This window comes from Bos grunniens, chromosome 10, assembly GCF_055505025.1.
Source record: "Bos grunniens cultivar Pamir isolate PY7600 chromosome 10, Bosgru_T2T1.0, whole genome shotgun sequence".
Classification (NCBI taxonomy): domain Eukaryota; kingdom Metazoa; phylum Chordata; class Mammalia; order Artiodactyla; family Bovidae; genus Bos; species Bos grunniens.
This window is the reverse complement of record NC_141174.1, coordinates 24,305,539-24,317,914: the sequence shown is the minus strand read 5'-3', so window position 1 is coordinate 24,317,914 and position 12,376 is coordinate 24,305,539. Positions and strand designations below refer to the sequence as shown.

General features: G+C 40.5%; 1 protein-coding gene across 21 annotated transcripts in view; it reads left to right on the top strand.

The window, feature by feature from the left end:
• GPHN (gephyrin) overlaps positions 1-1,050 on the top strand; it is a 535,403-nt gene extending 534,353 nt beyond the window's left edge. For all 21 annotated transcript variants that reach the window (XM_086320195.1, XM_086320194.1, XM_086320189.1 and 18 more), the window contains one exon: positions 47-1,050. In XM_086320195.1, the coding sequence (XP_086176321.1) occupies positions 47-180 (134 nt within the window). In that variant the 3' untranslated portion in view covers positions 181-1,050. The remainder of the gene's footprint in view (positions 1-46) is intronic.
• The last annotated feature ends 11,326 nt before the right edge of the window (positions 1,051-12,376 follow it).

Genomic DNA, 12,376 nt, shown 5'->3' with positions numbered 1-12,376 from the left:
ATACACTGTGATGCTGCTGCCACTGTAATAAGGTATTTCCTCCTAGGTAATCAGATGAGCAGCCGTCTGATGAGCATGCGCAGCGCCAACGGATTATTGATGCTTCCTCCAAAGACAGAGCAGTACGTGGAGCTCCACAAGGGCGAGGTGGTGGACGTCATGGTCATCGGACGGCTATGATGGTCACCAGTGGGAGAAAGCTTTGATGCATGTCCACATATCATTGACTGTATCCTGTAATATGCAACGGCACAGCTAGTTTTTCTGATTTGGATAAAAGTTAATCTGTATAGTCAACATCTTGAACTATATTTCAAAAGAATTTAAATACCTTTTAAAGAAAAAAACACCTAAAAATAAATCTTAACAGACAACTCTATTCTGATTATATCAAAGCAAATTTTTCCTTTCTTGCAAATTGCTTTGTGTGTTCAATGCTAGGTCTGATAGCGATAGCTTTTAGTAGACAGCGGTAGGTGCCTGCAGAACTTGTGTTTTTCTCATCTTTAAAATACAACTACTTATGCTCTTAAATCAAGGCTGTCTGCTTATTTATACTAGCGTAGGCAACACTTGAATTTCCCTTCTTAGTACGCTTCATAACTGCTTTACGGAGAGCTTCTGCTTGTTCTTTATCATGTATCTCGTGTTTATGTGCACAGTGCCAAACAAAGAGTGACTGGGTGGCGGCCCGCCCTGCCTCAAGGAGCGCCATCCCCGCAGAGCATCCGGGGAGGAGCGTCTCTCGTCCCAGTAGCCTCGTGGCACAGTACTCTTGGGCAGTAACTGGATACCTTTTATTTGAACAAACAAACTGGGGGAAAAAATGCTTCCTTAAGTGCTGACAGCCTTTTTAACCAATACATTTAAAATTGTACAGAACAAAAAATTAAATCAAAGACTGATCTTGTACAGATATTAGTGTTACCAGCATTCATGTGGAAATCAAGAGCAAAGAAAAAACAATGTTAAACAACTCTGTACCATAACATTTTCTGTAATGATACTGAAACTTAATGAATAAAAAAAATCCTTGGTCATTATTTAAAATCCATTGTGTTGGCCTTGTTATTTAGAAGAAGAGAGAGAAGATTATCATGCCATTCTGATGGGGTGCTGCTTGGATAAAAGCAGTAGTTAAGATGGCTTAGCAAGGTAAAGTGGTATAAAGGAGTTTTTTTTTAAACGACTGAGCGACTTCACTTTCACTTTTCACTCTCATGCATTGGAGAAGGAAATGGCAACCCACTCCAGTGTTCTTGGCTGGAGAATCCCAGAGATGGGGGAGCCTAGTGGGTTGCCGTCTATGGGGTCGCACAGAGTCGGACATGACTGAAGTGACTTAGCAGCATCAGTCTATATATTACTGTAGCATTGTACAAATATAGACTAAGAAAGTAGGGAAGAACCTGCAGTTGTTCTGGTCTTCCCAGCCATAGCTGGAGAAACTAAATTTTTCTTTCAGATGTCATAGAAACAAATCAAACATCTACAGTTTTTTGGAATAGGAGGGAAAATAAGTAATGGACCAAAAAATTTCCAGTGAGTACCTGGACTTTTTTTTATCATGATCAGAAGTAAGAAATGGGGAAAATCTGTATGACCACAGAAAATACAACAATTAAAATATATGCTGTCCACAATGTCTTCTTTAACAAAAACTTAAGGGCACTTTTCAAACAGTGGTAACCTGGGACATTAACATGCTATAGAGTATAGTTAGTAAACCAAACAACAAACTTAGTTTACTAGTGAACCAGAAGCTAAGTGATGGTGATGAATAAAGTCAAGTTGTGAACAATAAATATTTGATAGTGATACTTGATATTTCCAAAGTTGAAAATAAAAGGTTCTATATTTTAAATGTACATTTTCAATTTAAAAAGATAAGGTCAATTGAGGTCAAGTGAAAACCCATGCAAAGAGTTCTTTACCTCCATTCATCCAAGAAACATCTATGAACCATGTACTGTGTGCTTGAGTTTTACAAGGATGAATAGGGATAAAGCTGACATTATACTCTGTCAAGAAAGATTTAAAAAACATGTGCAAGTAAGCATAATATTTGATGTGTTTGATATTTCATGGTACATGATAGAATTGTAGAATGCGATAAATGCTGTTAATGTAATTCAGATTTAAAGAGTTGGAGGTGTTCGGATGGGAACCTTTTAAGATTTCAAGGGGTAAGAATAATGCAGAAAGAGGGTATTCCAAAAATAGAATTATGTATAATTAATAATAATTTTTATTTTTATTACAGAATGTAAGACCCACAAGGGTAATGATTTTTGTTTGTTTTGTTTACTGACATCCCCAAGTCCTTAGAGTTTCTGACATATGTACATAAGTGTAGGTGTATGTAACTATTTGTTCCATGAAACACATTATACAGAGCTCACTACGTGCCATTCACTTTTCTAAGTGTTCTTCATATGTTTCATTTTCACAGTGACGCTGTGTTACTCTTCCTATTATAAGGAGAAAACTGAGGCACAGAGAGGTTAAGGAACTTGTCCATGGTGACACAGCTAATAAGAGGAGGAGCCAGGATTCAGACTTAACAACCTGGCTTCAGAAACCATATTCCTAAAAACTCAGCCATAGAAACAGAAAACTGATATATTTGTAAGACCAAAAAGTACATGTTTGAGGCTCATACTATGAAGTTCTCAAGTGCCAGGGTAAGGAGTCTAGATTATCTAGAGACAATTAGACCATTAGAGATTCTTCATCAGGGAAGTATTAGGATCAGAGCCTTTTTTTTTTTTTTTTTTTTGGGAAAATTTGCTCTGGCAGCATTGAATAGGATAGACTGGATTGGGGGAAAAACTGAAGAGAGACACCAGTTAAGAACTGATCGTGATTGTGCAGGTGAAGAGTGATGACAGCCTTAACTATAGTGGTGGAGGTGATGGTGATGGGAAGGTCATGACAGCTGAAAGCACCTTTGAACAGGAAAAATCGAAAGAATTTTGTAAGTGATGGAAAGTTTAGGAAAGGAAGTTAGACAAAGAAGACATGATTCACAGTCTCTTGTCATGGCTGACTGGGAACATGTTCAACAATTAACCAAAAAATAAAGTCAGAGAAGTGGATTTTCTGCAGGAGCTGCTAAGTTTAGACATGTGTTTGAGATGCTAGAGGAGCACTAAGGTCGCCATGTCCTGTTGGCATTTGAAAATATAGGTTAGGATTTCACAAAAGAGATGCTGGCTGAATGTAATCTTGGGGATCACTCATGTAAAGGTGATATTTGAAATGTAAGAGTAAATAGGAAAGTTTATCAAAACAGGACTTGCCAACAGGACAGGCTTGCGGAGCATCTTATTTTGGAGTGTTGCTGGAAAAAGCCATGAATGGAATGAAAGGAAAAACTGTAGAACAGATGAAACAGGGTGCTGTAATATCCCAAAACCAGGGAAGAGAGTTTCAAGAAGGAAGGATGTGTGTTAGTTGCTAGGTCGTGTCCGACTCTTTGCAACCCCACTGACTGTAGCCTACCAGGCCACTCTGCCCATGAAATTCTGGAGTGGGTAACCATTTCCTTCTCCAGGAGATCTTCCCGACCCAGGGATGGAACCCAGGTCTCCTGCATTGCAGACAGATTCTTTACCTCTGAGTCACCAGGAAGAATAATCAACTGTCAAAAAGAAATGTCAAGAAGGATGAGGGCTCAAAAGAATCTACTGATCAGGCAATCATTTGTGAGCTACAAGAGTGCAATTTCAATCCTGAGTGAAAGGCAAAAACCAGATAGCAAAATAGAAATCATGACTGAATTATTTGAAACGTGGGCATGAGAAAAGAAAGACAGGCACAGCATGGTGGCTTGAACCAGTAACAAGATGGGGAAAGATTTTTGTTTGTGAGTTCTGAGAAAGGAGAAACAATAGTAGTGGGCATATTAAAAATCTGAGAGTACGGTTCCAGGTGGAGAAAGAAGAGGAAGGAAGAGTTGCATTTAAGGATCCTGATGGCCCATTTAGGCTGGAGAAGGAAAGGAACATTCTTCCTTCTGAGTTAGAGAAGGTAAAAAAAAATAATAAAATACACATTTGAAGTAGATTCAAGGCAAATTTAATTGTAAAGTTAAAGATCGATTGTTCCACTTGGCACAGGGAAAGTCCATGTCATATAATCTATTTGCATTTATTTGAGCAAAATTAATTTAGAATGCCAAATGCCAGGCTGGATGAAGCACAGGTTGGAATCAACATTGCCAGGAGAAATATCAATAACCTCAGATATGCAGATGACATCACCCTTATGGCAGAAAGCGAAGAGGAAATGAAGAGCATCTTGATGAAGGTAAAAGAAGAGAATGAAAAAACTGGCTTAAAACTCAACATTCAAAAAACGAAGATCATGGCATTCAGTCCCATCACTTCATGGCAAATAGATGGGGAAACAATGGAAACAGTGACAGACTTTATTTTCTTGGGCTCTAAAATCAGTGCAGATGGTGACTGCAGCCATGAAGTTAAAAGATGCTTGCTCCTTGGAAGAAAAACTATGACCAACCTAGACAGCACATTAAAAAGCAGAGACATTACTTTGCCAATAAATGTCCATCTAGTCAAGGCTGTGGTTTTTCCAGTGGTCATGTATGGATGTGAGAGTTGGACCATCATGCTTTTGAATGTGGTGTTGCAGAAGACTCTTGAGAGTCCCTTGGACTGCAAGGAGATTAAACCAGTCCATCCTAAAGGAAATCAGTCCTCAATATTCCTTAGGAAGACTGATGCTGAAACTGAAGCTTCAGTACTTTGGCCACCTGATGTGAAGAGCTGACTCATTAGAAAAGACCCTGATACTGGGAAAGATTGAAGGCAGGACGACAAGGGGACGACAGAGGATGAGATGGTTGGATGGCATCACTGACTCGATGGACATGAGTTTGAGCAAGCTCTGGAAGATGGTGAAGGACCGGGAAGCCTGGTGTTCTGCAGTCCATGGGGTTGCAAACAGTTGGACACGATTGAGCAACTGAACATTTTAGAATTATGCACATATGGCATATTATGATTGATTGTCTTAGTATTATAGTTGATATTTAAATAAAAGATTGTAAAATAAATGCTATTAAGTGATGTTGCATGTTACAGCAAGTTGATTCTTTGGTTGGCTTTTATTTTTGAAGTTATTTTCTAACCAACAAAATTTTCTGGATCTAACCCATAACTAACTCCTGATCTTCATGAAACCCTAATAGGTAAGTTATTATCATTCCTAGTTACAGAAAGTGGGGATTTATGTAAGTATAAAATTCAAAGAAAATAAATTGTGTATCTTGTTATCCCAGTGATGATGGATCTGTGTTAAATAATGCATTGTATTCTAACAGCCTTATAAGAAGCATGGGCCTCCACTCTCTGTTATAGAGTTGCATTATTATAGAGTTCATTAATTTTTTAACCAAGAGGTTAAAAAATTGCTCAAGTCTGGCTATTTTTTTACAGTCAGCAATATTTCTCCTGTAGTCTTTTGTAATAATTCAATAATTTCTTTAACAAGCATATATTAAGTTCCTACAGTATGCCAGACTCCATGATAGACTCCAGGAATACAATAATAAATGAGACAAAAACTCTAGTATCCAAAAGGAGACATGATGAAAAAGCAAAAAAAATGTAAATACAGATTATGAGAAGTCTATGAAGAAAATCCTGTTATATGTTAGAAAGTAGCTGGATGGAGGCCTGAATCATCTTCAGTAGTGTCAGGGTCCAGCAGTTAAGAAAGGCAGAACTCACACTGAGACTTCAGTGTAGGAGCACTAAGTTAAATTTGTGTTGGACATCTGGAAAAGCACAAAGGAAACTCTGAGATGTCAGAGATAATAACTCTGGGAAGCAGATAGCACAGCTAGGGCTGGGGAGATAGGAGGAAAAGGTTAGCATTATCAGAATCTGGAAGCTCATAGGTCAGATCCCTGGGAGGTAGGGCTCAACCCTCCAAGGAAAGGGCACTGCCCAGATGTTGAATAGCTAGAACCAGTTGCCATTGCCAGGGTGACACGCAGAGAATCAAAAAACAATCCGGAAGGAACATAAGTCCCTTCTTCCCACCCTCTGCTTTCCAAGTTCCCTGTAGTCTAATGCAGCCTATTGTTGAACCTAGCAGGAAGCCAGCTGGCAAAGAAAAAGGAGAAATGTAGTTAGCTGAGCTCCAGCCCCAGCTTCCAGTTCCAGCCCCAGCTCTGTATTCAGCACTGTGGAATACAGTGGTGGATTTGGCGCTGGGAGGCAGTCACTTGTCCAGGAACTGAGGAAAGGGTTCTCTAAGCAGGTGATATTTGAGCTCAGAGCAGAAAATAAGCACCTCATGTTAACTGAGAGAAAAGCATTCAGGCAGAGGAAAGGGCTTAAAGAATACAACTCCAGAAAGGAGACTGAAGCATGATGAGGGAGGGGGCGGGATATAAAATATAGCTGGAGACAACTGAAGCCAGGATGAAGCAAGATCATGCCCACACGTGTATAGGCTCTTGGGTGTTATGATATATGTCAAATAGCCTGATAGCATGGGAAGCCGCTGAAGGTTTAAAAAGAAAACAAGACTTATTTAGTAAACACCTGTTGAATACAAGGCCCCACTCTAGACAGGGGCTCCTGCACACACGGAACCCACCCTCCCTGCCTCCTACACCTGTTCCTCTGCCTGTATTTTATTTCCTGGTTAATGGCACCACCATTTACCCAAGTTTCCCAAACCAGAAACCTCTGAGTCATTCTTTCTTCTCACTTCCCACATCTGATTAGTCACTAAGTTCTGTCAACTCTACTAATAGTTCCTACATTAACCCACTCATTTCTAGTCCCACTGCTGCCATCTTCATCTGTACGCCTCTGGAATCGCCCTCCCCGAATTCACCCTTCACGCTGCTACCAAAGTGATTGATCCAGAGCATAAATCTCTCTGTACTAAAACTCCTTATGAGAAAACTGCTGCAACAAATGAAGTCCAAGCCCCAGTCGGGGCAGTTAAAGTCCTCCATGATCTAGCCCCTCCGTCATCCACTTTCATTTCCCCCCTCCCGCTTCACTTAACACCAAACCATTTGCAGTATCCCCTTCAAGCCGTGTCATTTTATGCCTCAGTGCCTTTGCTCAGGCTGCTAATCTTTCAAGATTAACCTTGGACACTAACTCTTCCAGAAACCCTTCCCTAAATCCCCAGATTGGACTCAGCGGCCCGTCTCTGTGCTTCTACTTCTCACTGCACCCCGTTGGCACCACCCCTCCTCCACTTGATGGCAGAGACTGTTCACCTCTATAGCCCCAGCTTGATAGGGTGCCTAGGAAATAGTAGGTACTCGTCACTAAACTTACCGACAGAAGTGACCTTGGATAGTACTCAGCAGGGAGCCAGAGACAGAAGCTGAAAAGAAAACTTCATATCCCATGCTTAGAGCATGCAGCAGAGGGGACCCCACGCAGGCATGAGCAAGTGGGCACATCTCATGAGGGACAAGGGCAGAAGGCTAATTGGCATGGACCTCACTTCAGCAGAGTTCCTCGAACTCAGAACTATGGCATCATCTCCAAGGACAGTTGTAAGTATGATTTAGTACTCTGTGCATGTTAGAAAACATTAATTTTTAAAGATGAATATTTAAAACATACCATGATTTTTATTTCCCTCCTTTGCTATTTCTTCACGTTTGTAAGATATTGGTAGGAAAAAAAAAAAGGAAGTGAGAAAGGAAGCATTTCATCAAGACATCAGAATTAGTAACAACATGGAAGAGGTGAGATCAGATTTATGCAAAAATGTTTCCTGGCCCTGATGCAGGAAGCACAGAAAATGGCCAGTGATCATGCAACAAATATGCTGAATGAAGAAATGAGTGACAAGAAATCTAGCCAATGATACTCATACAATTAGAAGAAGAGTTTGTCCATCCAGAAGGGGACATTCAGGATAGAAGCAGGAAAGGGAGTGTCTGAGGCAAAAATAACAGGAAATCCTTTGATCTCGCACATGAAGAGGCTGTCCTTGTTGGCACACTGAGCCAGTTATACATGGAAAGATATTACCAGTAGACACCCCAATGATACATCCAGTCCTCAATTCTGGGAAAGCTGCCCCGATATATATCCTATGGGAGTAGATGCTGTAATCTCCCTGACCCCAGCACCTGGTCCCAAATGGAAGTTAAACAGTTCTTAAGGAAATAGGAACCCTATTATCCACTCAAAAACTCAGATGATATTTATTCTGAGAGACTGAATGTTCTCTGTGCAAAGCAAGTGTTTGAGCCTGCAATATGGTGACCCAAGTGAAGTGAATTCACCGAGGTAACACCCTCCAATCCTGAGTGATTGGTTACTATCCCACTTATGCTCTTCCATCCTCAGGAGCAGGTGAGCAGGTGGCTAGACGGGTGAGCACCTGCAGCCCTCAACCATAACGCAAAGGTGAAGAAGGACAGTCTGACAGGAAAGCCACACAGAAAAGCAAAGACAAATAATCACGTTTCTTCAAGAGGGAGGAGATCTTCAGAGAGAGATGCCGTGTGCTTCATTACATTCATTCGTTCATCCAACAAACAATTGCTGGGTTGGGTGCCTGCCACAGCCTGGGTCAGAATGTACTAGAAGCTGAGGTATAAAGATGCTTTATGAAAGTAAAAGATGCTTACTCCTTGGAAGAAAAGTTATGACCAACCTAGACAGCCTATTAAAAAGCGGAAACATTACTTTTCCAACAAAGGAAAAACACTGGTTTTTCCAGTGGTCATGTATGGATGTGAGAGTTGGACTATAAAGAAAGCTGAGTGCTAAAGAATTGATGCTTTTGAACTGTGGTGTTGGAGAAGACTCTTGAGAGTCCCTTGGACTGCAAGGAGATCCAACCAGTCCATCCTAAAGGAGATCAGTCCTGGGTGTTCATTGGAAGGACTGATGCTAAAGCTGAAACTCCAATACTTTGGCCACCTCATGTGAAGAGTTGACTCATTGGAAAAGACCCCCGATGCTGGGAAAGATTGAAGGCGGAAGGAAAAGGGGACGACAGAGGATGAGATGGCTGGATGGCATCACCAGCTCGATAGACATGAGTCTGAGTAAACTCTGGGAGTTGGTGATAGACAGGGAGGTCTGGCATGCTGCAGTTCATGGGATCACAAAGAGTTGGACACAACTGAGAGACTAAACTGAACTGAGGTATAAAGAGGCTTCTGCCCTCTAAGAATATCACCTTCTTTTGAAGTTTTTCTTCACAGAAGCTCAAAGTGGCCTAAATATTAGTATGTTTAAGGTCTCTGAAAATTGGGATGTAGTTAGATCGAAGGACAAATTATCACTTGAATGATAAATGATAGTGTTTTCAACTCCTCCGAACGGTGTCTTTTCCATGGTGATCCTGTGACTAAATGGTCTTCTCTCTCCAGGAAGCCTCTGAAATCTTCACACAGCAACTAGAACTGCAGCTCCGGAGCTGTGCGGGCTCCCCAGGAGTGCTGGCCACATCTAAGCCCAGGGGCTACTTTCAGGGCTGCTCTGCTCTTACTTCAGAGACGATGTCAGCTGTTTATGATGCGGGAGCCTGAGAACAATGCCAGGGCAGCCTGGCCTCCTGTGTTCTTTACTAAGTGGTTAGTTGCCTGCCCAGTAGACTGAAAGCACCTTCTGCCAAAGAAATGTGAGAAGAGTTGAAAACGTGCTGTTTGGAGACTATTCTCCTAGTAGACATCCAGGAGATCTCCAGAGATCTAATTCATCCTCACTTCTCCACAGTAAGTGACTGCCTGCTTCCGGCTACTTTAGTGTGAACCTGAGGGAGAACAAAATGTCTACCCTCTTTCCGTCTTTGCCTTTTCCTTTATAGTTTCATTTCCTTCTGGTTTCAACTGGAACAAACAAGAAATCTCAGATTCTTAATACCTGTTGAACTTCTTAAACATAATTTGAGACTTTGTTTAAAACAAGTTTTCTGGATGATTGTTAAATTCTGATTTTTCAAACTGTTACCCCGGTTTTCTCCCACAAGTGACTGAATTGAATGAGTTTATGGAGATAGTCATTTTAGATCATTCAAATGGGAGAGATCTGGAACACAGGGTTTTTCTGTTCAAAGCTGAAAGGTTCGTTGGAGCCACATTGTCAGAAGAGAGGGGGCCCATAACAGTTAGATCATCTCAGATTCAACTACAATTGCAACCTAGGATTTTGATGGACCAATCTAAAAATGCGTTTATTACTGTGTTAAGAATCTTGGGGGGAAATCTAAGTAAATGCTTTGCTTCAAAGTGCTACAAGGAATGAATCTCCAAGCGCCGAGTAGTATTACAGAGACCAGCTCCAATATGTGACAGGTAAACCTATCATTCAAGAGCTTTCACATAATTACAGAAACAACACTCACACAAGGAAAAGATGGAGAATCTACATGTCAGTACCTGGGTGTTCACTGTGGAATTCTTTCAGCTTTGGTGCAGCTTTGAAAATGTTTTAGAATCAAATGCCAGTGAGGGTAGGGCAAAGCCTCCATGAAAGTAGTAAGCAGCCAACACGTAGAACATTTTCAGGGACATTTATAGAAACCCTCTCTGATTTCAGTGGTCAGAAGAACTACCAAAACCACTTCCACATTGGCTCCCACTCTCTCCACTTCCCAATTTCCATTAAAACTCAAGCTGTCAAACGTCCAGAAATTTCCCAGTAACCAATAACCACATCATCATCACCATCACAGGGTGAAGAGACCTTATAGCTATACCATTTTTAGCACTAATAGGGCCTTGGTCTTTCTTGAAACATTACCCAGATGGGGGAGGTCCTAGTGACATCATGGAAGTCTAGAGCAAAGCTGAAGTAATTCCATCCCTGAAATGTTACAATTTCTCATTGCTTCTCTGTGCTTGGTTTCCCCATTAAAATCCTGGCATTGGTTTCTGGTCTGTAATCAGATTTAGTTTGGAATCTGTTTTGTTTTACTAAAAGTAGCCAACAATACTTTTCAGATGAAAATCTGTACTATAGTTCTGCAGAAAAGTACAACCTGATTTAACTATCTGCTGAATTAATCTCCACTTAACTGGAACTAAAAAGAGAAACAAGAAAAACTGAGGGGATAAAGCACTAATTATTTTTTTTTATTCTTATTTTTTACTTTACAATATCGGAGAAGGCAATGGCACCTCACTCCAGTACTCTTGCCTGGAAAATCCCATGAACCGAGGAGCCTGGTGGGCTGCAGTCCATGGGGTCGCTAAGAGTCGGACACGACTGAGCGACTTCACTTTCACTTTTCACTTTCATGCATTGGAGAAGGAAATGGCAACCCACTCCAGTGTTCTTGCCTGGAGAATCCCAGGGACGGGGGAGCCTGGTGGGCTGCCGTCTATGGGGTCTCACAGAGTCGGACACGACTGAAGTGACTTAGCAGCAGCAGCAGCAGCACTTTACAATATTATATTGGTTTTTTAAAAGAAATAAGGGATGCAAAGAATCTGCAAGTGGTTGGATAAAGTAGGGTTCATCTCAAATAGAACTCGATTCCTTTATGTTGTCCTCGCTCCACAACACACAAAACAACTTTCTCTGTAATATCATTCCGTATCTCACTTGCTTAATTAGATGTATAAGACATTTAATGGGCCTGGTGAAAGGCATAGATTATTGGAAAAAATATAAACTTAGATGGTGAAAACTAATGCACCATCCTTGTACAATATAATATAACAAAGCGTTCTGTGAATCTGTGAAATGACGCTAGTGTTTCCACGGTGGCCTATAGCAACCCTACTTTGTTTCTCTGCTTTAATTCACACATTAATTCAGCACATATTTATTGTAAAGCCATAATCCATACATTCATTGACCCTTTAATGTGATTAAGCTATTTTTAATACTAAAATTTATTTTTTACTTGACTTCTATATTGTAGACAGACCTCTACTGCACATGTAATAGTAGTAAAGCAAAATAGTATCAACTTTCATAAAGAATTTGCATAAATAGTCTTCTTTTACTCTTAAAATATTTTCATAGAATCTATAAATGTTCAGCTTATTAATATTCAGCTTTTGCCAATTTCCCCCACAACAGCTCTGCTCTGACTTTTCATTATCAGGGCCATGTTCACATGATTCACTCTGACAATTCAACAGTCACAGCGTGATCCAAGAGAGAGATAAATGCATTATTCATGTTTTACATTTATCCTGACTAAAACGTTATCCATGGATGATGATGAAAATGTTCTAAAAGTAAGATTCGGAGATTATGGTGCCAACTGCACAACTCTGTAAACGCACCAAAAATCAGCGAATTTACTAACCCTTTAAATGAGTGAAGTTGATGGTACATAAATTATATCTCAATAAAACTATTTGGAAAACCTATCCATGGATAAAATTATTAGAAAG